The sequence below is a fragment of the Halichoeres trimaculatus genome, unplaced genomic scaffold (assembly GCF_033239565.1).
Source record: "Halichoeres trimaculatus isolate MK-OKI-2021-1 unplaced genomic scaffold, fHalTri1.1 fHalTri1_scaffold_21, whole genome shotgun sequence".
Taxonomy (NCBI): domain Eukaryota; kingdom Metazoa; phylum Chordata; class Actinopteri; order Labriformes; family Labridae; genus Halichoeres; species Halichoeres trimaculatus.
Genome location: NW_027437199.1, coordinates 10,187,713 through 10,212,940, shown reverse-complemented (window position 1 = coordinate 10,212,940; position 25,228 = coordinate 10,187,713). Strand labels below are relative to the sequence as shown.

The 25,228-nt window shown below is 39.6% G+C and overlaps 4 protein-coding genes across 5 annotated transcripts in view; 1 reads left to right on the top strand and 3 right to left on the bottom strand.

Moving 5' to 3' along the window:
* cog5 (component of oligomeric golgi complex 5) overlaps positions 1–9,847 on the bottom strand; it is a 57,808-nt gene extending 47,961 nt beyond the window's left edge. Inside the window, exons 1-6 of the mRNA XM_074698691.1 lie at positions 9,737–9,847; positions 8,976–9,115; positions 8,420–8,477; positions 8,026–8,080; positions 7,075–7,144; positions 1,380–1,500 (exon numbers count right to left, since the gene is read on the bottom strand). Coding sequence (XP_074554792.1) covers positions 1,380–1,500; positions 7,075–7,144; positions 8,026–8,080; positions 8,420–8,477; positions 8,976–9,115; positions 9,737–9,782 — 490 coding nt within the window. The 5' untranslated portion in view covers positions 9,783–9,847. The remainder of the gene's footprint in view (positions 1–1,379; positions 1,501–7,074; positions 7,145–8,025; positions 8,081–8,419; positions 8,478–8,975; positions 9,116–9,736) is intronic.
* Positions 9,848–10,484: 637 nt separating this feature from the next.
* LOC141810851 (E3 ubiquitin-protein ligase TRIM21-like) lies at positions 10,485–15,215 on the bottom strand. 2 transcript variants are annotated; one of them, XM_074698687.1, is made up of 2 exons: positions 15,168–15,215; positions 10,485–12,945 (listed from the first exon to the last, which is right to left on the bottom strand). In XM_074698687.1, exons 1-2 carry the CDS (start codon positions 15,175–15,177, stop codon positions 11,297–11,299), a joined length of 1,659 nt encoding a protein of 552 aa, XP_074554788.1. In that variant the 5' UTR covers positions 15,178–15,215; the 3' UTR covers positions 10,485–11,296. The 2 variants fall into 2 exon arrangements, with proteins under 2 accessions (XP_074554788.1, XP_074554789.1); XM_074698688.1 differs by lacking the exon at positions 15,168–15,215 and adding an exon at positions 14,100–14,499.
* Positions 14,575–17,217, top strand: LOC141810853 (E3 ubiquitin-protein ligase TRIM39-like). The gene is made up of 2 exons (XM_074698689.1): positions 14,575–14,674; positions 15,313–17,217. Exon 2 carries the CDS (start codon positions 15,315–15,317, stop codon positions 16,956–16,958), a length of 1,644 nt encoding a protein of 547 aa, XP_074554790.1. The 5' UTR covers positions 14,575–14,674; positions 15,313–15,314; the 3' UTR covers positions 16,959–17,217.
* Positions 17,218–18,709: 1,492 nt separating this feature from the next.
* On the bottom strand, positions 18,710–21,087 carry LOC141810854 (E3 ubiquitin-protein ligase TRIM39-like). Its single transcript, XM_074698690.1, has 2 exons — positions 21,008–21,087; positions 18,710–20,596 (listed from the first exon to the last, which is right to left on the bottom strand). Exon 2 carries the CDS (start codon positions 20,592–20,594, stop codon positions 18,975–18,977), a length of 1,620 nt encoding a protein of 539 aa, XP_074554791.1. The 5' UTR covers positions 20,595–20,596; positions 21,008–21,087; the 3' UTR covers positions 18,710–18,974.
* Between the last annotated feature and the right edge of the window lie 4,141 nt (positions 21,088–25,228).

The following is a 25,228-nucleotide window of genomic DNA, read 5'->3' as shown; positions in this document are numbered from 1 at the left end:
TGTACTGTATTTAGACAACCTCAAGAAAAAACAGTAATGCTCCTGAAGTTAAGCCCTTCTTCAGATAACCCATTTTAACCCCACTTAAGTGATCCCAGAACCCTGAAGAAAAAAAACACACACAAAAAAGCCAGAGCCCACTTGATAAATTGCTGGAATTGTTGGACAACAACAGTCTGGTACAAAAGACATGAGACCAACACTGTATCACCTTTAAGAGCCCGTTGTGCTAGAGAAAACTGAGGACACTGAGCCCATTCAAAAGCTATCTGCAGCCAGTGGAATTTGTACAAGCCTGTGTGTGTGTATGTGTGTGTATGTGTGTGTGTGGTATGAGAAGTGGTCGCATGCTAACAGGCACAGGTTTCTAAAAACACTTGTCCTTGTGAACCCCCTCTGTCACGCTCTATGCCTTTGATAACTAAGGGCCGTATGAGAGATAGATAACCGGTGGCAGCGGCACGCAATGCATCAATATCACTTTTCCTCTGCTGACACCAGAAGGTCACACGGTCTCCTGAACCTCTCAAGCAATAATTCTGACCATGTGAGTCGAGGTCTGTGATGGAGTGCTGAAAGAAAAGGGAACCTTGGGTTGAACTGGGCATCAGGGCAGTGCTGATGATAATGATGATGATAGCCAAACTGGCTATGGTATAGTGCTAAAGCTAGCTGACACGATAGGCTAAAACCATTACAATGCTGAGAAAGTACATCCATTTAAAGCTTTTTAAAATCTTTTTTTGTTTTTTTGCCTCAAATTTAATGACAAATTGCAACTAAAAGGCTCTTAAAAACAAGGATGGAAAAAAATTGAAAGGAGGAAAAACTGGAGTGAAGAAGCTGCTGATCACAGGATTTAGTTATAAATGCATAATGTATGAACACATACATCTAAAAGCATGGTAGAGTCATGCACACCAGCTCTGCTTCTCAAAATATTCCTAAATTGGCAAAGTGCTGTAATGATCTTTTTGTGTGTTTATGTTCCAGTCCTGTTGAAGTTCTGGATAGTGTTAAACCTGTCGAGCATCCCCCCGAGCAGGATGCCGTGAACCCTGCAGCTGACACCGCTCTGATTTAAAGGTCAACCGCCCTTTCAATCGTCCTAGCTAAAGCCGCTGTAAGATATCTTCTTCCTGCGATCGCACAAACCGAAACATATCAACACTGCAGACTCAAGTGTTGTCTTCCAATTCTCCAGGTACTTTAAGTGTAGCCAAACATTTAGCCACGTGTCTGATGCTGCTACAAATAATCATAAAGTGACAGGACAGCAGTGATTTCAAACCTCAGCTTGGGGAATAAGGTAAAGTTTGCTGCTGCAGCAGTCACAGCATTGTAAAAACAGACACACTAGCACACATGCATGCTCTCACCCAGTTCGTTGAGGCTCTGAGCTGCCTTGGTGATCTCCCTGCTGCCCCCCTGCAGCTGCCCCTGAAGCCTCTTGCTGAGGTACAAGATCCGGATGATTCTCCGCAGCAGGTCACAGGCCACCTGTGAGGAACATGAATCAGAAACACTGTGAGTGGGTGTGCTGCAATGCTTATGCATGCTCAGGTGAGACACTGAAGCCTACTCTGTGGCGATGCAGCAGAAAACAGCTTTACTGGCAGATGTCGTGTCGATGAAGAATCAATTGTTTACTGGTTGAACTCAAACACAAATGCTGTTTAAATCTACGTAGAAATGTCTCATCTTTCAAACACTGGCATTAAATATTTACTGAGTATTTCACAGAGTGCTATAAACATGCACTTTGTGTCTATTTGTGTAAGGCTCCAAAACAGGCTAAACTTGACCCAAAGAAGAGTGTATTTCACCACCAATAACAGGAATTGCCTTTAAGGCCATTTAAACACCAGATTATCCTCACAAAAAAGAAAAAGGTTTAGATGTTTACCAAAAAGGATATTTAGCTGAAGGCCTAGACTAGAAGAACTACATGACCACATGACAGACTCCTAAATTGACAAAGGAAAATATATTTAGAAATTATTTTTTATTTTTTAATTGATTTATTTTTATTTTTTTGTATTTTATTTATTGTTTTTATTATACATTATTTTTTATTGATTTATTTTATTCTATTGTATTTTATTTATTGTTTTTATCATTATTCGTTTTTTATAAATTCATTTCAAATTATTTTTTTTGTTTTGTATCTAATCCATATTATGACTCTTAAAAGTGAATGGACAGAGAGGAAGAGCAAAAAAAAAAGAAAAATTGTAACTTCAAATAAGTTTAAAAAAAGAAAAAGGCGAGAGAGGATGTTGCTCAGTTACATTTTGAACAGAGTAAAGTGCTGTTGGAAGAGACAGATTAGATTTACAGCAGACTTTTAGTTCTGACACAGAGTTCCTGAGGTGGCAGGTATCATCCAGCAACTTGGGCGAAAACAAGATGCTGCATCTCAAGGGGCTACCCCAAATAAACTCAATTCAATACAAGCGTTTCATGCTGGGCTGACTGCAAGCTTTTTGAGGAAAGTGTGGTCTTAAAGTGTGGGGCATGTGGGAAGTGAATTCTTACCACTAAAAAAATGAGTAAGACTTACACTATGATTTCATCATTGCATAAAACTAAAAAAGGGGGCTGCAAGAAGTGCTTCACCCTCTGTTTTGGTCTTAATGGTAAAAGTGATGTGAGGATTTGAAAACTGGTGATGAAATAGTCTCAGTTTCATAATAATGCCTCCTGAAAAGCACAATACCTGTTGCAGCGACAAAAAGCTTTGATCTTGTTGCCGTCAATTATACATCAATCTGTAAGACTCTCTTTACTGCAATACTTAAACTTAACACTCATACTGTGATTGTTGCTGGGCACCATCTCGTTGTGGCTTCCTCTCTTCCTTGTCCGTTTTAATTCTAATTTTTTCATCTCTTTTTCGTCATCTCTGCATTTGGAGCGGATCATTACTTTGTATGGTTCATTTGTCGTCGTGGACACCAAACTGGTTTTGTCTTCAGTGATAATTTTACAATTTTTGCTCCTGTGTTTGTCTGGAGATCCTTCATGTAACCATGCCTGCATTGTTTACATGTGAAATCAGCTTTTAGCAGCCTGTAGCATGTCAATGCTAACTTGTGCAAGGCCAGATGATTTCCCACAAGGTGAGGAGAAGGAGGTGAGGACGACGTGTGAGCTAAGAAGTGACGACATCGACCTGTCTTTCCAGCCATTGTTATTGGGAACGTAAGATCTATCTCCATAAGATGGATGAGCTAGCCGTGCTAACCCAGCAACAGAGGGAATACCAGAAGACAGAGTAGCACCATGCTATTCACAAACATGGCTAATGGGGCTAATACCACACACAAACTCCACATTAGAAGAACTTCGCCTGCTGTGAGCAGACAGGATACAGGAGACCGAGACTGAACAGACTGCAGAAGAAGCTCAGTCCTGGACCCTGTGGAGGTGGAGGCTGGCTGAGCTGGACAATGATTGACAAGCTGTCATCATCTGTTTTCTTATGGACCTTTTTGAACTTTCTAAACACTTTTTTACTTTTGTTTTCTTGATTGCTATTGTGAGTCCTGAATTTCCCCTTGGGGATAAATAAAGTATTTTCTATTATATTCTATACATCTATGATATTCTGCCCATGAGGGGTCAGGAGTGTTTGTTCATAGTGACACACAGACGCAGCTGGCTCAAAGGAACAAGTCCCCTGCAGATTCAGGTTATTTCATCTGATTTGCAGATAATATTTAATGACTGGACTAACTTATCATGCTTCTTTCTGTATCCTCCTCCTTTTTGTCCCCTCATGTCCACACTGCCGACATGTTACCTCATGTTTAGGACTGCCTGGTCAGTGAGATGTCACTGTGCGTAAGGCATAAAACATACTGCTAATAATCTGTGATCGGCACAAAATCTGATCAGTTTGAGAGAGCCAGCTGGTCACTAATCACTGCCAAACAGGCTGAAAATCGTCTGGTTTCTGTCACATGCCTGTCAATCTGTTCATCTCTACTCTGACTACTACTACTGTGTCCCCAAGGAGCAGGATAATCAAAATAAAATTGAGTTTTTTCTGTTACCTTGAAAAAGATTTCAGAAAAGCAATGTTTGGTGCAAAGTGGCAGTGTTTGTTTTTTTCCTATTCCCATTTTTGTTTGACAGTAAGAAAACTCATTGATTTGAGCTGCACCCAACAAGCCTTTTTCAGCTTAAGGCTTTTTTTTTTGACAGAAAATGCTGAGCTACTGTTGCCTTTTGATGATCATTTTCATGTGAACATTGCTCGAAGCGAATGAAAACGCAAACGATGATGTGATGCGTATTACATTCCCAGTAAAACAAAGTGCAAGCAGGGGATAGTAACATTGACTGTGGATAAATGACCTGTCCCTGCTGAGTCTTCTGTTCAGTTGAAGCATCTCTTAATTAATAGTTTGGCTCAACATTTAGTCATGTCTTAAGTTCTCACTATACCAATACTTTTTAAATACAAAAGCAGCTAATCCATCATCCATATTCGTATTTCAGCTCAAGATAAACAACAACTCCTATATCTTTATATAGTCATATATTTTCAGTTCCACTGCCAGGTTTCTTCGCTGAACAACTTACATGACTGTCTCAATGGTCTACATCTTATTAGTTTGCAAAATTTACACTTATGATGACCAATTAAACTTTGAAAATAGCATGAACTAAAGTTGGAGGTGACTAAGTTTTACTTTCATTTCCATAAATCAGCTACCTGTACATTGTTGGCCAAACTGAAAGGACTCTGCCAGGGGTCTGGTTGTAGTTGGGGGATTCTTCTCCCTCTGATTACTTTGCAGCTTTGGTGTTATAAAATGTTTGTATACATTTGTGATATTGCCACAGAACCTTATTTGTTCTCTGAAAACATCGCAGCTTGCAGTATTTTGGTCTGCATCTGTAAAATAACACCAGATGAAGCTCCTCTTTTCCATGATGCAGCCAGCAGTCTGCTGAATGATGTTGCTGAGCCGCAACAAACACAGTAGAAAAGGGGATGAGGGGTAAAGCACACTCGGAGAAATGAAACTGAAACTTAACTATCAATCTCAACAGACAAGTATGGCTGGAAATTGATACAGACGTTGGTATTGATGCATAGCTATTTCAGATCGATCTGCAATGATGCTGCAAGAGTGATGCATCTTCACAGAGAAGGCGCTGGGAGATATTTCTTCCACTGCTTTCTGTCAGCTATATGGAATGTGCTTGTCTGTGCATGTAAATGCACGCACATGCTTGTGTGTCTGCAAACGCATTGGAGCAGAGCTTCACCGTGCCCAAAAGAGCACGTGCTAACAGTAAAGTTCTGCAAGTAGAAATGTAAACCCAGCGATGTACAAACGACATCCCATCCTGAAAATTATATAAATAACATAAGGGTATTTAGTTTGTTAAACAAAAAAACAAGGTATAGACCTAATTAACTTTTAACTGAGTAACTTTTAATAACTTCTGCTGTGATCTGGCACGATACGGAAAATAAAATCAACTCGACTTCCAGGGGGGCGGGCCATCCCCTCTACATAATGGTAGGGAAAACACTGATTTGCACACCGCTACTTTTTTGTTATAGCTGAGACCTTTGTCTACCACGTTTTCTGCTTTTGTCACCTATTTTTGTGTCCCCTTTGTTGATAGATAACGTCTTAGATTTATGCTGCTTCCTTTATGGCACAATCTTGATCTCATCTGGGAAAATCTGAAGCCAAAGTTCCTATTTGCTTGGGGGATATACGGAGCAATACAGAGGGGTAATGTTTTCTGAATTAAAGAGATAATGCTTTTGAAAGTGTTCAACTTTTTATATCTCAGTTTTATATTCCACTGTTATCTCGTCCAGTTTTTCCACAAAATTTGTGAATCTTTGGCACCATTTTTAAAAACTCCGTAAACAAACCATGGAATAGGCCAACCTAACAGATAGGAAATACTGTTCTATAGGTTGCACCAATGGGAAACTCCTGTTTGTTTAAATACAGTATGAAAAATTGTGCAGAGAGGAAATAGCTTGTTTAGGTAATTTCTCACTCTGAGGAAGAAACAGTTCAGCACAGAGGGAAAGAAACACAAAGTCTAATGATAGTAACAGAATCATCCAGAGATAAACAGGCAGGCTGATGAGCACAAACATGACAGCACTGTGCAGACTGAATAGCTGACAGAGAAGTTGGGCAGTGTTGTGTCAGGATAGCAGTAACACAGCAGGATTTACGTCGGTCTGATTCTCTTTGCATACATTCTTTCTGGAGAGTGAGACAAAGGTGTAAGGGAATCTAACGTCCACCTAATCTGTCTGTTGGTTTAGCACATCACCACTCAGAGGTTTTGTTGACACAATAAACAAATGGGATTACCTGATTACCTGTTTTCGAAGCAACCACTTTCCACTGTGACAGTCATTATCTGAGCAGATCTTTTTTTGACAGCTGGGCCCTTAGGTAGATTAGATCATTGTAATAAAAACAGGCTACAGTAGCATAGTTAGAAGCAAGGATAATAAATTTAAGAGATATTTCAGAAACAAGGCTCTCCATTCACGTAGAAGTAGACAAACAGGAGGGTGAGGGGAAACAGAAGCCTTGGATTCCACCAAGAGACTGATCAGCTGCTTCTTCAGTCACATCCTGCTCATACTGAAGACTCAAGCCAGAAACAAGACTCAGAGTGACACTCACACACATACGAACACACACAAACACACTCTGAGCGACACAGAGCCATTAGCCCTGGAGAGCGGCCTTAGAATCATCGTGACCTTTTAACAGCCGCTGTTTCATCAATATGTAATCATGATTCCCCTCGGCCGCACAAACACAAGAGCTGCTGCTTCGTTCTTACTGAACTGCACACACAGAAGCTCGGAGCTCTCCATGGAGCTAATCTGTAGCCTACATGCGGGCAGACAAATGCTGTTCCGCTCTCCTACACGCCATTAATTCTCTGTGGGTTTTGGAAAGCTTTGGAATCAAATGTTGAAAAGCATCCTTTAGTTAAAAGGTCATGCAAATTTCTTTCCCTTCTGTCAGAACACAATGCCATCATGAGGCGTGTGTGGAGACTTGCCTGCAGTCTGGCCAGCTGAGTGATCCGCGCCACGATCTTGTTATATGGGTCAACAATCTTGGTCCTTATCCTGGAAAGACATTTGAGGTTTAGTACCAAACATTTCCAAACATTGGACATGAGTGTGGGGCTGCTTGGTGGAGCGGGGGTTAGCATGCAAAATCTAGCCTTCAGATTAACTGGTCTAAATCTGTTACTGGAGGTCAAAGGAGTGATCGGTTTGTGGTTTTCTGGAATCAGCTATATTTGTACACAAATATTCAGAGAGAGACTGCAAAAGTGGCAAATCTATATAGAGACGGCGTTGGCGCCATCTTTGGCTGTTTTTGTTAGCAAGGAGGGTAACAAGAAAGGTTATCTAAAACAAATCAAATAACAGCTCAAACCTTGTTTGAAAGCTGGATTAGGCAGTTTTTCCTCCCACAGTAATTTTGTTTGTGTTATTTAAGAAGAGTGAATGAAAAATGTTTATTTTATCTTATTCTATTGCCTTAATATAAACGCCTTCATCCCTTTCTCAAACAAACACTGCTTTTTAATATTCTTACAATTATTTGATTCATGTTACCTGTTTTTTTTTTTTGTTATTGTTGTTGTTTTTACTGTTGGTACCAACAGACCAAGACAAAGTACTTGTATAAAAACTACAAGGTAATAAATCTTTGATTCGGTGCTGAAATCTTCATGTTTCTCCTTTTAGCTCTCGTCTTAAATTGATTAAAAACCTTATAAAAGCAAGATACTTAGCAGAAAATCACACAAAGTAGGATGTGAGTGTTTATCAAACAAAAAAAAAATTATTGTCATAGTACATCCTGTGTATGATAGATCACTGAACTGTTTTCATGATAGCCCAAGAAACAGAACAACAAGCAAAAAGACAGAGGTTGTGAACAGGTGTGTGTCTGTGCAAACACCTGACCTGCTTAGGATCTGAAAACGTAAATTTACCTGTCGACAGCAGCCTGCAGAGCACTGATCCTCGTCTGCATCATCTGAAGGACCCCTGAAACATCAACATGGTCTCTACTTAGAGTATTTTCACCCCAATTTATAGAGGAACTTAGACTTCATATAGAGAGTACTGGCTCTCCCTTGTGGTACAACCTCTAAACTACAATAGATCAGAAACAGCACTGTTCAAGTTTAACCAGCAAAATGTTATTTCAATTATTATTATTCATTTATTTATATGGGGGGGGGGGTCATTGTGCCTTCAGTTGCTTTCTGCACAAGGTTTCATTTTCTAAGTCCAGGCTGGATTGATCAATCTAAATCTGTAACATTGTTCCTTTGTGCACTTTTCTTAAATCATAAAGAAACCATGAGTGAATTGAGCTTTCACCTTCAAGAGACTCGATCCCAGTTGCCTGTGAGAGGAGGTCTTCATGTCTGGCCACAACCTAGAAAGAGACATAAATATTGATAAGGTAAAAACAGTATTAACTATAAACAGACTTTTATTGTGAAAACTTGAATGACCACAAAATAGAAAAAATACAAACATGTTAAATCTATTAAAAAGAAAGACACAAGTCCCAAATCATCCTTAGCAGCTGTTAGAATAATTATCTTAGCATGGGCAGACATTGGAGATGTCATGTAAATAATCGAACACAAGCATATAACTATGTATAATGAGGATAATAGCACACATCCCATTGTAGCCCTATTTTTCACATCACACCCTAACTACTTGTGGAATAATTGAGAGTTTACACTTTAAAGCAGAGGGGAAAATAACTTCACATGTTTCTTGCTACTTTGCTCACTCTGTTCATCCGATTGCATCTCTCCATGCAATGTGAAGTTTACCTTATTATAAACAGGAAGCCATATAAACAGGAAGTGTTGGTAATGTGAAGAGAGAAGAACTTAGAAAGAAAATAAAATGTTTGTACCTGGCTGTGCAGCTCCTTGTCCAGCTGACTGATGCCCTGTGCAAGCTTGGCCAGCTGTTCTGCAATGACAGCATGGTGGATGGCCTGAGCTGTGTATGTCTTCACATCAAAGTCCTCAGGCAAAAAGTCACTGTAGCACTCTGAAAAAATAGCACACACAAATGTTCTTATGTTCATATGTTTAAGCACTCTCAGTGGCTTTTCTGTTTGTCTAGAAATTCTTGAGTGGAAGTTTTGATTTTAGTGGAACTAAACTACACCAAAATGAAAAGTTAATAAAATAAACTCTCAGCTCAATGCAATCTAATGCCAACCCTAACACTGACCCTTTGTTTTAACTTTCTTAACTTCCATATACACCTGCGCGTTTTAATATATTTTAAAGATGTCAACGCCATGATGTTTCTCAATGCATTGCTTGATCATGTAAAATAAAAAATCCCTCAAAGTTTCTGTCACCAATTTACACATTATTTCAATAAAATTTATAAAATTATGCAAAAAATGAACCGTATAAAATGCAAACTTTCAGTGTCTTCTTAACATTTCAAGTACACATATTTTAAAAGGGCAAACACGTCGTTATAAATAAACATTATGTGTACTGGCTGGTTTCTTGTGGAAATATCCTTTGCAGGAGTTAGCTTCGGCAGGAATGAGCGAAACTCTCAAAGCAGGTTTTATTATCTTTTAGAAATATCGGTCGGCACAAACAAATATGCTTTAGAGGTAGAGACACAGCAAATAAACCAGTTATTTACCATCTTTGAGAAGTGATTTCGTGGAAGCTTCTCTCCCGTCCTCCATGTTTACACTTCCGGAATGTGACGTGTAAACTGAGAGACGGATGCTTGACGTTGCACGAGCCTTAAAGGGCCACGCACAGGGTTTTCTGGAGCATCTTTAGGTCCTCAGAGCTGGTGCTAAAAAAACATCAGGACTGCAATCAACATTTAAATGCATTCGATCGACTATGACCAAATAAATAATAGTGTTATTAATGATGATAATATATATATATATTTAAAAACTTTATTAATTTATTTCAGTTTGATAACTATTACTTGTCCAACTGATTTTTAATTTGTACTGTTGATAATCAAAAGATTAGCATTCTTTTTCCTCCTTTTACTGATATGTAAAAGTGACAAAATATCAAATAGCAATGACCTAAATGACCATCTGTTTTATTAATTATATTATAAACTAGTTAACTTGTAAATGTAATCAACACAGAATAAACTACCAGTGTATGAAAGGGTTTTAATCAATTAAAATATGACTTGCTTTAAGAAAAAGGTAAGTAAGTAGCCTAAAAATGTAAACATGTGTCCTCTCTTAAAATTTCAAAATATGGAACAGAAGCACCTTTTGCGTATTGGGGGGGGGGGGGGGGGGGGGAGATCTACATCTAGCCATGACACAAATAAGTCGTAATAATTCATGTTAGCAAGCATGTTTTATCTTTTTATTTCATTTGTTTTAATCTAACCTCTATTTAGCCAGGTACAAGTAAAAAAGCAGAAATAATGACCCACAGTATATTTATCATTACAGATGATGAATGGTTTTTAACCCTGTCTAAAGGACAGAAAGCTATCAGAAAAACAGCAAAGCATTGTGGTTACCAAAAAAGCAAACATGGTACATAATTGTGTACAGTTAAAATGAAATTAACAAGGATTCCACAGGTCTTGTAAGTTCATCGCTGAAAATAATTTGTAACAAGTAAATCCAACAGTTTTACTGATGTTAAAACACTCACATAAGGCAGGAGCAACTTTTCTTAAATAGATAAAAAAAAAATTGCATTTAACAGAATTGATACTACACACAGCATTTATCAGGTCTGTGTAAAACAAATTAACAAAAGTGCCAAAACTAAACTAAGGTGCAAAATAACACAGTTTAAGTGTTAACTCTCCCTGGTTCTTTTATGTTCTCTGAACAGGACCTGACTCACATTTGTCCTGGAGTCAAACTGCAGCAATTTAGCACCAACTACTGGCAAGGGGGACTTACTCAACATAATGTTTGCCTTGAGTATCAGCTACTGGTAACAGCAGCCTTCATGATTACTGATACCTTGAAATAAGGCTGGTATCGGCCTGGTACCCGAAACCAGTACTTGCACATCCCTAGTGAAAAGGTTACCCACAGCAAAATTGGTTGTGATAAGAAAGGGTGTAGGGGTGGTTTCACCTTCCCCCCTGCTGTTAGTGCTGTTTGAAATGTAGTTTAACTACTTATACAATTGGGGTATGTTGACATTTTTCTGTTACACTGACCAACAACTCATTTCTGATCATTTGAAAAGGAACTCAAATGACACTCTGTGTGGTCAGAGAACGAAGGATCAGGGGAGCAATGTTAATGCCACCACCTGTACTACAGGGGCTGAAGTATGGGAAGAGTTTCTCACTGAAGTTACAGTCAGTGAAGGAGTAGATGAGAGCTGCTGTATCTGCGTCATAAAAAGAGACAGCACCCCCTTCATAATCCACAAATACTCCAACTGTCTGAGGCTTTGACTTCAGGTAGAGGAGAACACCAGGACCAGCAAGAGCTTTGTACTCTTTTCCATTCCTTAACCACAGGGTCCAGAAGCCATTCTTGGGGGACAATCTGATTTTTCCATTCCTGACCACTGATTCAGCAGCCACTCCCAAATCCCAGTCAGTCTTCCCTGCAACCTGAACTTCGTAGTAAAATTTCCCAGTGGAGAAACTCTGCTTTCCTAAAACACCATTACAAATGGAAAACCTCTTTGGGTTATCTGGGACATTCTGTAGTGCATCAACAGACTTGACTTGTTTCTCATCATCAGCCAGAATGAGATAAGGACTTGCAGTTTCAGGATCAAAAGTGACATCCACTGCAAACTGCTGGACCCTCTTCAAATCTACATCAGTACACATTTTACTCATCTCGTCACTGAGTTTGCCTGCAAGCTGAGCTACAGCTGACCTCACAGTCCCCTCATACGATGAGTAAACTCTGATCTCTGTCCAGTCCTTGGTGGGTGGAGCAGGGCTCAAGGAGGAGAAGTTTTGGAGGAATACGAGGTGGTCTTCAGTGTGCGAGAGCTGCTCCACTTCATTCCCTCTCTTTATCAGCTCAGAGATTTCCTCTTCCAGCTCCTTGATGAAGCCTTCAGCCTGTTTCTCAGTCTTTTTGTGTTTCTCCTCAATCAAGTCAAGGAGCTGAGCCAAGCCTCCCTCCACGGACCGGATCAGAGCAGTGAAGACCTGCACACTGGCTGCACTCTCTCCATCTGCATCCTCCTTGCTGAGCTTCACTAACTGTTTGATTTGCTTGATCTTCAGCAGTCTGCCCTGGATCTTCTCCTGAATTTCAGTTTCTAACTTAGCTAATTCAACTCTCTTCACCTTGTATTCTTCCATCACTGGAACAAAAAGGTGCGTCTTGTGACTCGACTCAACACAGAATTGACAAACACATCTCTGATCTGTCTTACAGAACATCTCAAGAGGTCTGTCATGGTTCTTACAGATTCTGTCCTCCAGGTTCTCCACAGGATCAATCAGCTCATGTTTTTTCAGGCCTGGGATTCTGTAATGAGGCTCCAGGTGAGTGCCGCAGTAAGAGGCAAGACACATCAGGCAGGACTTGAGGGCCTTCAGTTTGGTTTCAGAGCAGACATCACACAGAACTTGTCCTAATGAAGAACTCCTCTGGACCGAGTAGCTGCTGGCTTTGCTCACAGCCGACATCCTGACCTGGCAAGCCATCTCAGATATGAATGTGTTGACTCGCAGCTCAGGCCGTTTTTCAAAGACATCTTTGCACAAAGGACACTCGCATCGCTTATTAACATCCCAGTGTTTTGTGAGGCAGTTCTTACAGAAGTTGTGTCCACATGGTATGGTGACTGGATCAGTGAAGACATCCAGACAGATGGAGCACTGAAACTGCTCTTCAGTGAGGAGGCTGAAGACTGAAGACATTTCTGCAAAAACAAAACACCAAATAAATTAATGTCCTAATTAAATCAGCTGTCATGCTGGTTCCCAAACCAGTGAGCTTTTATCATTACAATAAACTGGTTTATTTGAAGTTTTTTAAGTTGTTGATATAGGAAATTCAATTCAGACAAGCCAAATCTCTTCATTCTGTAACTCAACATACTGGCAAACCACGCCACACTATGAGATGCCATCTGTGCCTGTTTACATCGGCGTGGTAAAGCATTGCAACAGTAGCCACTCACTGGAGCTACGGCGCAATTTAGTGGAGGGTGACTGCACTTCAGCTCAAATGCTACAAATGACAAGTAATCCACTAAATAGGTACACCCCAGATAGTTTTTCTACCACTAGTTTTGAATTCCTCATGTATGATTATCATCAAATGCTATTCTGACTGTAACGTCTTGAAGATCAATTGAGGAATTTATCTAAAGTAAGTGGGAAAAAGACAACACCCCGAACATCTCTTATACCCTGCACTTTAATGTCCTTTGTGATATATTTTCTGCTGCAGAACCATATGCATTTGGTTTCAAAAATGGCGATTATTTTACACATTCAGGGCTTTGTATTTAAATTGAACTTTGTGTACTACAACACAATACATTAAGTGTTTTGCTGCATGTATAAACTGAATTTGTCCCAGGGCATAATAGTAAAAACAAGGTAAGGCAAGTAAAAACCATAACACAGGCTATATTGTGATCACTCTCTGTTTGATCTAAACATCACCTTTTTGCACAAATATCACTCGAGATACGGTATCACCAGTAGGTGTTGTTCACATACAATGACCTTGACTCATTGGAAAATATATATTTTTTGTTTAAATATGAGTATGAAATCCAACTCTTAAAAACAAGTCAGATGTATTAGTGGAGGAAATGATTTATCGTTTATCAGCATCACACCTTGATAACACATTCTGTTAACAGTGTATCAGCCTTTGAATAGCAAAGTAACCATCCACTAATGCAGAATAAAGCACTGGATAAACAATGCAGATAAAAGGGAAATCTGATATGTTTTGTTGCCACATTGGATGTAATAAGCATATGATCTGATTCAACATCTTCAAAAACGGAAAACCATATTACTTTGAGTTAATTATTTACCAATCATGTAAGAAACTTACCGGTGTCTCAGGAGGGCAAGAAGCATTTGAATCTCTGGGGGAATAATTCAAACGGTTGAAATCCAAGAGTAACTTTCTGTTTCATTTCTCCGTTTTTGGCGGTAAAAGTATTTAAGTATTGATTGTCCGCCCCCTGGTGTCCAATTTTAAATCTGAACAAAAGTTAAAAACGAATTCTCTACTGATTAATGTTAACCTTCATTAATATATCAAAAACCATTACAAAACAACATATTCACGACCAAAATAGATAGTGTAGATACATATGTAGCATCTGTTGCTTGTATAAAAGCAACAGTGATTTTTAAGCTGTTGCCAAGTCAAGTGGTTAAATATCTGCTCAAACTGCCTTATATACTACGAAATATCCACTCTGCTTCTTGAAAACTGCTGACATGTAAAGCTGTGTCACTGAAAATGTCGGTTCAATATTTATTTATCCGTCGTCTTTAAGGAGCAGAGAGAGGTGGAGCATGACAGCAGAAGTGTTGCATCGTCATAGTCCGGAAACGAAACTTAGGGAGACAACCAGAGAACACCACGTCTGGATAGATATACAGCTCCTACAGCCTCAGGTGAGATATGATAATTATCATTATTAAATGATAATGTAACAAAACCAGGAGAAACAACAGATAGAGCTGTATCATTTAAAAAATATTTAATTTTTTTTTTTATCGTTTTCGAGTTGTTTCCTATACAACCACAAAAAGCTGATATAGTTGTTGGTTAGTTAACAGACAAAGCAGTCTGTTAAGTTTAAGCTTAAATATTGACATACTGACAGATAATTTATTTAATTACATAGAAGACGGAACTGGAGGCTGGTTATCAGCTGGATGTGGTCTGACACTGGCTACATTTTGTCACGAAGGCTGAGTTCAGGCATTAGGACAGTTTTTGTGATCATATTCTTAGCATGCACTACTAAAAAAAAAGCCAGCACATACTAGCAGATACATTTCTAATTCCTTAAAGGTGTCTTGTTTGTTAAAATGAAGACATTAATTGTGTTTGTTAGATTTAAAAAGCATGGTGTAACTTTAAATGAAGTCAACAAACTCTTACTTTGTGGCATGTTAATCAATGGACTGCAGGTTGGTCATATTGAAACACATGTCATTCCTTTAGACCTTTGCCTTAACTACTGTGTTAAGACTGACTGCTGCAAGGCTGTTTCAGTTCATATTTCTTTATTCATTTCTCTTTCCAGGGATGTCTTCTGCCAGTTGTATGTTCTCTGAAGAGCAGTTTCAGTGCTCCATCTGTCTGGATGTGTTCACTGATCCAGTCACAATACCATGTGGACACAACTTCTGTAAGAACTGCCTCACAACACACTGGGATGTAAACGAGCAGTGTGAGTGTCCTTTGTGCAAGAGGATTTTTCAAACAAGACCTGAGCTGCATGTCAACACATTTATATCTGAGATGGCTTCTCAGTTCAGACACTCAGCTGTAAAGAAAACCAGCAGCTGCTTGGTCCGAAGGAGTTCTTCCTCAGGAGAAGTTATGTGTGACGTCTGCTCTGAAACCAAACTGAAGGCCCTCAAGTCCTGCCTGACATGTCTGGCCTCCTACTGTGACACTCACCTGGAGTTTCACCAGAAGATGACAGGACTGACAAAACATGAGCTGATTGATCCTGTGGAGAACCTGAAGGACAGAATCTGTAAGATCCATGACAGACCTCTGGAGATGTTCTGTAAGACAGATCAGAGATGTGTTTGTATCAGCTGTACTGAGTTAGAACACAAGCTGCACTGTATTGTTCCCTTGATAGAACAACATGAAGGAAAGACTGCCGAGCTGAGAGAGACAGTGGCTGACATTCAGAAAATGGTCGAGGTGAGAAACATGAAGATTCAGGAGATGAAGCAGTCAGTGAAGCTCAGCAGAGAAGATGCAGACCAGGAGAGATCAGACAGTGTGCAGGTCTTCACTGCTCTGATCCGGTCTGTGAAGAAAGTCTTGGCTCAGCTCCTTGACTTGATTGAAGAGAAACACAAAAAGACAGAGAAAAAGGCCGAAGGCTTCATCAAGGAGCTGGAAGAGGAAATCTCTGAGCTGATAAAGAGAGGGGATGAGGTGGAGCAGCTCTTACTCACTGAAGACCACCTCCAGTTCCTTCAAAACTTCCCCTTCCTGAGCCCTGCTTCACCCACCAAGGACTGGACAGAGGTCAGAGTTCACTCATCATATGAGGGGACTGTGAGGTCAGCTGTAGCTCAGATAGAAGAGGCTGTCCGTGAAGAGGTGAGGAAGCAGCTTGAGTCTGAACTGGAGAGGGTCCAGCAGTTTGCAGTGGATGTCACTTTTGATCCTGAAACAGCAAATCCATCTCTAAGTGTGTCTAATGACAAGAAAAGGGTCTCCATTGGTACAAGACAGGATCTTCCTGACAACCCGGAGAGGTTTTCTCAGAATCTTTGTGTTTTTGGAAAAGAAAGTCTCTCAGCTGGGAAGTTTTATTTTGAGGTTCAGGTTGAAGATAAAACTAGATGGGAATTAGGAGTAGCTCCAGGATCAATAAACAGAAAGGACGGAATCACACCAAACCAACACACAGGCCCTTGGATTTTAGCATTGAGGAAAGGAAATGAATACACAGCTTTGAATTGCCCAGGTACCCTCTCGCTGAAGTCAAAGCCTCAGAAGGTGGGGGTGTTTGTGGATTATGGAGAGAATTTGATCTCCTTCTATGACGTAGACACAGCAACTCTCATCTACTCCTTCACCGGCTGTAACTTCACTGACAAACTCTTCCCCATCTTTGGTCCCTGTAATAATAGTTCAGGTGACAACTCTGCTCCTCTGATCATCACTCCTGTAAACCAGAAACATAAAATTGATCAATAATTTATCTCACAAGTGATGGTGGACTGTAAGATTTGTGGCCTGTTGCATCCTTCCAACAGAGTTTTGTTTGTTTAAGAACTAGTGAATTAAGTTAAAACATGTATTGTGTGGGATTTACTGTGTGCTATACTGAATTTCTTCATTTAAATAACAAAAAAAACAATATTCTGACTATGCTACATTTTGCTAAATGGTGTAGACACAATAATTTTTCCAACAATGTATCTTTCATTTGTTCTGAACGTTTCATATTTTAATATTATCTTTAAAGGTACTGGATTGTTTTCTAATTTTTGGATACTTACTGACATTGCATTCAAGAAATACTTCACTATTCTTTTCCTCAAAGATGATGACATCCTATTTTCTAAAAAGGGATTCAATTATGACTTCTTTATAAGTTGCTTTTTGTCATCTTTATTCAGTGTAAAAATTAAGTTCTAAGTTTTTGCATTAAATAAATAAAAATAAATCAGAATAAGAAAAAATGTCTGTAGTGTCTTTTGTTAGTTTTAATTTTATTCAAATAAAGTCATTTAAAGACTAAGAACAAATCTCTGTCCACATTGTTAATAAGGAGAGGTGAAGAGACCATCACTGTGATTTGCTGGGAAGCTCTAATTTGTCCAGTAGAGGGCGTAATCTATTCATGTAACATAGAACTCAGTTGAAACAAATTAAGATTTATGAACATAAATATAACTGTGTTTTGGATTATGTTTATCTGAACCACTGGGAGAGAATGCAAAACATTCAGAGCTTCACTGAACTCACTGGCAGCATTAAAGGTCAGTAAGTTTAGTCTTAATTAGTTACTCACTGTTAAAAAGAGGGGATGAGATGCAGTTAAAGACAGCTCTAGTACCCATGAAGCTCCTGAAATGCTGGATTACCTGAGTAGAGGAGGAAAGGAGAGAGGACACAAAGGAACACTAACACATTAGTCGCTGAAATTGCCTTGTCACCTGTCTGGTCATTTTTGGACTTTTATCAGTGAGTTTATCAGTGTCCATGTTGGCAATATCTATAGATGATTCAGATCTGCACTGTGTTGTCATTTTGCCCATCTTGCCATCAACCATATTTTATAAAGAGAATGCAAGATGCTCTCTGGGCCTTAAATTTCTGCCAAAAATTGTAAATAGATCCAAAACTTTACACTATTAATATTCTACACGAATATATGTAAACAAACACAAAGCTGACAGTACTGTAATGACTACAGGTCATGTCTATCAATGTGTTTCATATTATATGGCTTGGTAATAATCTCTCTGAAAAGGACTTGTTACCTTTTTTAGCCCTTAAAAATCTGCGATAAGTTTTATTTTTCTGCAGTAGTCCAGCAACTAGCAAAATCTCTGACATGTAAGGTCCAAACTATTGATGAGTTACGCTAAGATTTTTTAGCCCTATAAATTATCTAGTGATACTATGACAACTACAACTACTTAAAAAATAATAATAACAATATTGTTTTGTAGAGGCTGTCTTTATAATAGATTTTGTTTATAACACACTTTGCCTTGCAAGCCAGTTTCAGATTGCTACAAAACAAATCCTAAAAGCAATACAGTAAAAGGGATAGGTATAAAACAGACTTTAAAATCAACAAAAATAGGAACAAACTGAGCTGAGAACTGAAGGCTGGTAATGTTAGCTTTGCTATCATTAGCTTAAAGTAATAGTAGGGGTTTTAAGCTCTTTTTTATTTTAAACATAGATATAAAAACAAAAATACTAAACATCCATACCATGTGTGCAGATTTTCAAACTGCATATTCATTTGTTGTACAAGTCTCTGAATCTGTCAGTAAACTGCTCAAAAACATCCATCCTAAATAAAGCAAGAAAACTGCATTTTTTCTTTACTAACAACAACATATAGGTACAGTCTTCAGACATTTTAATGACAAAAACAGCCCACTGAATTAACTGATTTATTGACAATCATTATTTATGTTTACATGGTTCATCAGGTTTCAAACTAATAGAAAAACAAATCTGACGTGTATATTACACAGGAGTGATGACCAGAGGGGCAGAGTTGTCACCTAAATCATTGGCACAGGGACCAAAGATGGGGAAGAGTTTATCTGTGAAGTTACAGCCGGTGAAGGAGTAGATGAGAGCAGCTGTGTCTGCGTCATAGAAGGAGATCAAACCTTCCTCATAATCCACAAACACACCCACCTTCTGAGGCTTTGACTTCAGCGAGAGGGTACCTGATACACCAAGAGCTTTGTACTCATTTCCATTTCTCAATGCTAAAACCCAAGGGCCTGTCTGTTGGTTTGGTGTGACTCTTTTCTTCCTGTTTATTGATCCTGGAGCTACTCCTAATTCCCATTTACTTTTATCTTTAACCTGAACCTCAAAATAACACTTCCCTGCTGAGAAACTTTCTTTTCCAAAAACACAACCAGTCTGAGAAAACCTCTCTGGGCTGTCAGGAAGATCCTGTCTTGTATCATAGAAGACCCTTTTCTTGTCATTAGACACACTTAAAGATGGATACGCTGTGTCAGGATCAAGAGTGACATCCACTGCAAACTGCTGGACCCTCTCCAATATAGGCTCAATGTGCTTCTTAATCTCTTCACGTACAGTCTTCTGTAACTGAGCCACAGCTGACCTCACAGTCCCCTCATATGATGAGTGAACTTTGACCTCTGTCCAGTCCTTGGTGGGTGGAGCAGGGCCCAGGGAGGGGAAGTTTTGGAGGAACTGGAGGTGGCCTTTAGTGAGTAAGAGCTGCTCCACCTCATCCCCTCTCTTCATCAGCTCAGAGATTTCATCTTCCAGCTCCTTGATGAAGCCTTCAGCCTTTTTCTCTGTCTTTTTGTGTTTCACTTCAATCAAGTCAAGAAGCTGAGCCAGGCCCTCTTCCACAGACCGGATCAGAGCAGTGAAGACCTGCACACTGGCTGATCTCTCCTGGTCTGCATCTTCTCTACTAATCTTCACTGACTGCTTCATCTCCTGAATCTTCATGTTTCTCACCTTGATCATTTTCTGAATGTCAGCCACTGTCTCTCTCAGCTCGGCAGTCTTTCCTTCATGTTGTTCTATCAAGGGAACAATACAGTGCAGCTTGTGTTCTAACTCAGTACAGCTGATACAAACACATCTCTGATCTGTCTTACAGAACAACTCCAGAGGTCTGTCATGGATCTTACAGATTCTGTCTTTCAGGTTCTCCACAGGATCAATCAGCTCATGTTTTGTCAGTCCTGTCATCTTCTGGTGAAACTCCAGGTGAGTGTCACAGTAGGAGGCCAGACACGTCAGGCAGGACTTGAGGGCCTTCAGTTTGGTTTCAGAGCAGACGTCACACATTACTTCTCCTGAGGAAGAACTCACCTGGACCGAGTGGCTGCTGTTTTTCTTAACAGCTGAGTGTCTGAACTGAGAAGCCATCTCAGATATAAATGTGTTGACTCGTAGATAAGGCCTTTTTTTAATGACATCTTTGCATATGGGACACTCACATCGCTCATTAACATCCCAGTGTTTTGTGAGGCAGTTCTTACAGAAGTTGTGTCCACATGGTATGGTGACTGGATCAGTGAAGACATCCAGACAGATGGAGCACTGAAACTGCTCTTCAGACAACAAACAACTGGCAAAAGACATATCTGTGAAAAGAGAGAGAGAGGGGGGGGGGGGATAACCAGAAAATAAATATGAGTATAAGTGTTTCACCTGCATTCAGCTCGAAGGCAAAAACATATTTGGGGGCCAAATGCAAAGCAGAACTTGAATTCTTGGTTTTCATATAAAAGTTTTTCTCTTTTTGTTTTTATTTATTAGCATTTACAAGGTTTACTCTTAGATTTCCTCATCTACCCCATTTTTCGTTGGACAAAGATGCTAAACGTTATCAGCGTAAGCCAGTCAGGCCTCTTTCGGCTGATGACTATGTAGAAAATGTGTTTGGATTCTCTCAGACGATAATCTAACTTCGAGGGAATAACTTAAACACAATCTAAAACGACAGCTCTTTCTGACGTTTCTCGTTGTTTCAGTAATTAAATATTACAACTTACCTGAGGCTGTAGGAGCTGAATACACACCTCTTCGATCTTTAGTTGGGAAGTTCTTTCACTTTCGTTTCCGGATTTTGACGCCTCCTTCTCCAGCTGTCACGCGCCACGCGAGAGGAGTAAAGAGAGCAAGCTGCGTGTACGGTCTGCGCATGCGTACGCACACACTTTTGGAACGAAGATACACCCAAACACACTCACTCCATTTATTCATAAGAACAGAAAAGCGAGTCAGGATAAATAGTCTTCAGTTTTGTTTGCTTGTATTCTGTTCATTACTTATATCACTGTTTCATCCTTGAAGTCAGGACAATCGTGATCAAAGACAAAAATGATGACTATTGTCCCAATTAGGAGCCCAAAACATCTTTATTTGGAGTTTTAATGCAACCATGCACTTACTGAATTAAACCACATTTACATCAAAGCCTTGAAAAATATATATAATGTTCCTTTGTTGAGTGTGAAATCTACCAACTACAACTTTAAGTGAAGTTTCAAAGCTAAATTTTAGGTTCAAACTGGGCACACGTGACGAATTCCGCTGATTTGTCATCTAGGAAAAGAAGCAGATGTAGTGACAGTTTTCAACCACAAAGGGGCAGTGTTTGTGCAGTTATGTCAAGGGGAGCAGCGCAATCTTATATGACTCAGGGAAAACTACAGGTGTTGTGTTATTTGTGTTGAAGTTTCTCTGAAAGAATATCTTCTGTTTTTTTCCAAGGCGTCATGTTTCGAGATGAATTGATAGCAAACGTAACTATCGTGTTATTTCTGGAAGGTGCAGTGGGGAGAAGTACAGATGTAACTGAATGCTTACGCAGAATTAACACAAGCACGTGTAAGCCTTCCAAAATATTCAGTGTGAGCCAAATGAATAGACAAAAAATGACTTTTTTCTGTCCTGAAAGTTTTTCTGTCAATAACCCTGTCAAATCTTTGATTATCAGAATGAGTCAGTGTGAAATCAAGCAGGCAAAAGCCAGCAAGATTCACCATGAGTGAGAAAAAGGGGTTGATCAGTTAAGAAAAATTGAGATATATAGAGAAAGATCGGTAAAGGCCTGGTTTATTATTCTGCCCTAAAAGAAAAAAATATCAGTTGAGATAATAGCTGACAACATTTGCTCGTCTATTATGTTTAAAAGCTGAAAGCTCACAGCATGCATCCGACTGTGTGAATGTGTGTATGTGTGTGTGTTAAGGAGATGATTAATATGCAGTTAGATCGCAGTACACACTAACCCCCTTCTTTGTATTCAAGATGATTAATCTTTGCTATCTCCTGTGGAGGCCCAGTCACATCTCCTCTCTTCTCTCTCCTCCCCCTCACTGTTCTGAGTTAAAAATCTCTTCAACCTTTTCCTTTAACAGTTTACAGAAGAAGAAGAAGAAGAAGAAGAAGAAGGAGAGGAATAGGAGAATGAGAGGGGGATAAAAGATAGGAAAGGAAATATCTCACTCCATCTGGAGAAGCCGTGCCTGTCTTTCAGGCACCTCTTTGATTAAAATTTCAGAGCAGACTGATTAATGTCGCACCATCTGGACAGAAGCTGGAGTGATTTCACAACCCGAAAGTTTTGGACGTGAATTTCATACAGCTTGATTATTCCACCACTGAAACTGGAATCATTAAGTCATAAACTGTGGATGCACCTGCTGCTGTGTGAAGTAAAGAATGCTGCTTGTATCTATAAAACATGATGGGTGTCATTCACAAGATGGTGTCTCAAATTTGTCATGTTTATCCATTCATGTGAAGACAGATTCTGTAATTACATCTTAATGAGGCATTACAGTCATTATCATGTGTAAAGTGAGTTTTGTGGTCACATAAAAATTGAAAATGATGTTTATCATTCACTCTGGTCCTTCATTCTTCATGACAAAGTGCAGACAGTCCACTGTCTGAAAAGTTGAGTGGCGATAGGTAAGAAGGTACAGCCAGGACTCTCTTCATCATCATTCTGTATCACCATGTTTTTCCTCAGGTGTTTATTTTATTATTTTATTAATTTGTCAGCAAAATGGGATGGCCTTTGGCTTTGGTAAGGAGAAACAGAACATTTCTTACCCCTGAATTAACAATACTTGTACTGAAATATGTTCTTTTAAACAGCTTGATTACTGTCAGTTAATATGGTCAAATGCTACAAGAAAAGATTTAAGAAAACTGCAGCTCATACAAAACAAGGGCAGCACACCTGGCTCTACAATGTGTACGTGATCACGGATGGTCACATTAGGCTGTTTGCTTCCATTTGTTTGTTTCGTTTTAGATGATGTACTCAACAAGGCAGGGGTAACTGCAAACTGAATTGCCCTTCGGGGATTAATAAAGTTGTCTGAATCTGAATCTGTCCATATGACATTAGTATCAACAGCATGCACAGAAGTCTAGGCTGGCTAAAGGTGGAGGACAAGATGACTGCTTCATTACTCATGGCAATATGGAAACTTTTGCAATTTATAATCCCTAATTATCCATCCATCCATCCATTTTTTCTTAACCGTTTATCCTGTTCAGGGTCGTGGGTGGCTGGAGCCTATCCCAGGGCTGACACAGAGACAGACAACCATTCACACACACACTTACACCTAGAGACAATTTAGAGTGCTCAATTAACCTGATGAGCATGTTTTTGGACTGTGGGAGCCGGAGTACCCGGAGAGAACCCATGCATGCACTGGGAGAACATGCAAACTCCACACGGAAAGGCCCACCGACCAAGCTGGGAATCGAACGGGTGACCTTCTTGCTGCGAGGCTGCAGTGCTAACCGTTGCGCCACTGTGCAGCCCCTTCCTAATAATAAGTACAAGAAAATTAAACTACACCGTGAAATGTACATGCACAATACTGGACAGGCAACTAAAGGGCAGTTTTCACTACCAAAAGCAAATACTAATTGCTTGAAATGTACTGTGCAATACAGAGCAATGAAGGCATGGAATTCCCTACCACTTTCACTGACTAAATTAACACATATATGTATTTAAAAAAGAAAAGAAATTGAAAAAACACATTGGCTCATCATATGTGTAGGACAATAGGCACAAAGTGGTTGTGTCCTTCTTCAGTGTTTTGTGTATTACATCTATTTATTTTATTTTTGAAAGATGTTATTAAAAAGTTGTAATTAGTGAGTTGTATGTTTTATTTCCCTTTTCAAAATGTGATTGATCGTACAGACTGTGTTGCATTCTTGTTAATTTAAGTTTATACATTATACGCTTGTAAATATGTCTGTTTTTAGCCTGGACCCCAAGAAGCCTAGCTGTGCTCCTGGGTTCCAGCTAATGGGGATCCAAATTGGCACAGCCCAGGAGGGACTACAACTGTTATTGGGGGGAACTTGAGCTAGGGCTTGTAAGTCTTTATTGTCCAAATAATCCTCAAGTATGCTGTGACAGAACATTAATAGTTGGTGTCCATGAACTGAAGTGATTGAGTTTGATCCAACAAAGTTTGGGTAGCACAAAAACATACCAGTTAAGACATGTAATCTGGTTCCCCCTGGTTTGTAAAAACCATCTTTCACACAAAAGTCTTTCTCTGAGGGAGATGTTGTTAGGTACTTAGAGTTAAAGTAACTAAAGAGGAACTTTTCATGGCTGTACTCTGACTCAGGATTAAGTCATCACAGTCAACTCATCCTCTTTGCAGCAGCCGGGTGAAGAAACCCACAAATATGCACCAAAGCCATCAGCAATTTTTCACGAGTTCGACGCTCTAAAGTATAACACATTTCACAGAACATGAATTTTACTGCCGTGAAAACATATCAGAACATGATCCTGATTGGACTAAGTGTCGTGTTAGTGATCAGTATTATCTTCAGAGCAAATGAAGCAGCTAAATCAGCGGTGAGTGTGTGAAGCTGCAGCCAGCTGTCCCTCTGCTGACATTTACTGCCGCTCTGCATCACTGCTACAAAAGAACGCCGTGTAATTGGAATACACTTTTATAGCCAGAGGTCATTATGGTGACACGAGCCTGGCGAGGCGTCCAGGGCCAGAGGTTAGCAGACACTCTTCAGCAGCTTTATGGTAACTTTTTTATCTGGATTTAGAGCTCATAAAACCAGAGATAGTTTCACACAACTTAGCCCTTAAAACAAAACAGATAAAGAGCAGCTTTGATGAGAACCAATCAGAAGACAGAAGGGAATAAGGGGTAGGAGTGGGGGATTGTCTCAGATGACAGGAACTAATGGACCCTCTC

Coding starts and splice junctions, on each gene's coding strand:
- LOC141810853 (XM_074698689.1), top strand. CDS start 15,315: ATGTCTTCTGCCAGTTGTATGTTCTCTGAAGAGCAGTTTCAGTGCTCC.
- LOC141810854 (XM_074698690.1), bottom strand. CDS start 20,594: ATGTCTTTTGCCAGTTGTTTGTTGTCTGAAGAGCAGTTTCAGTGCTCC.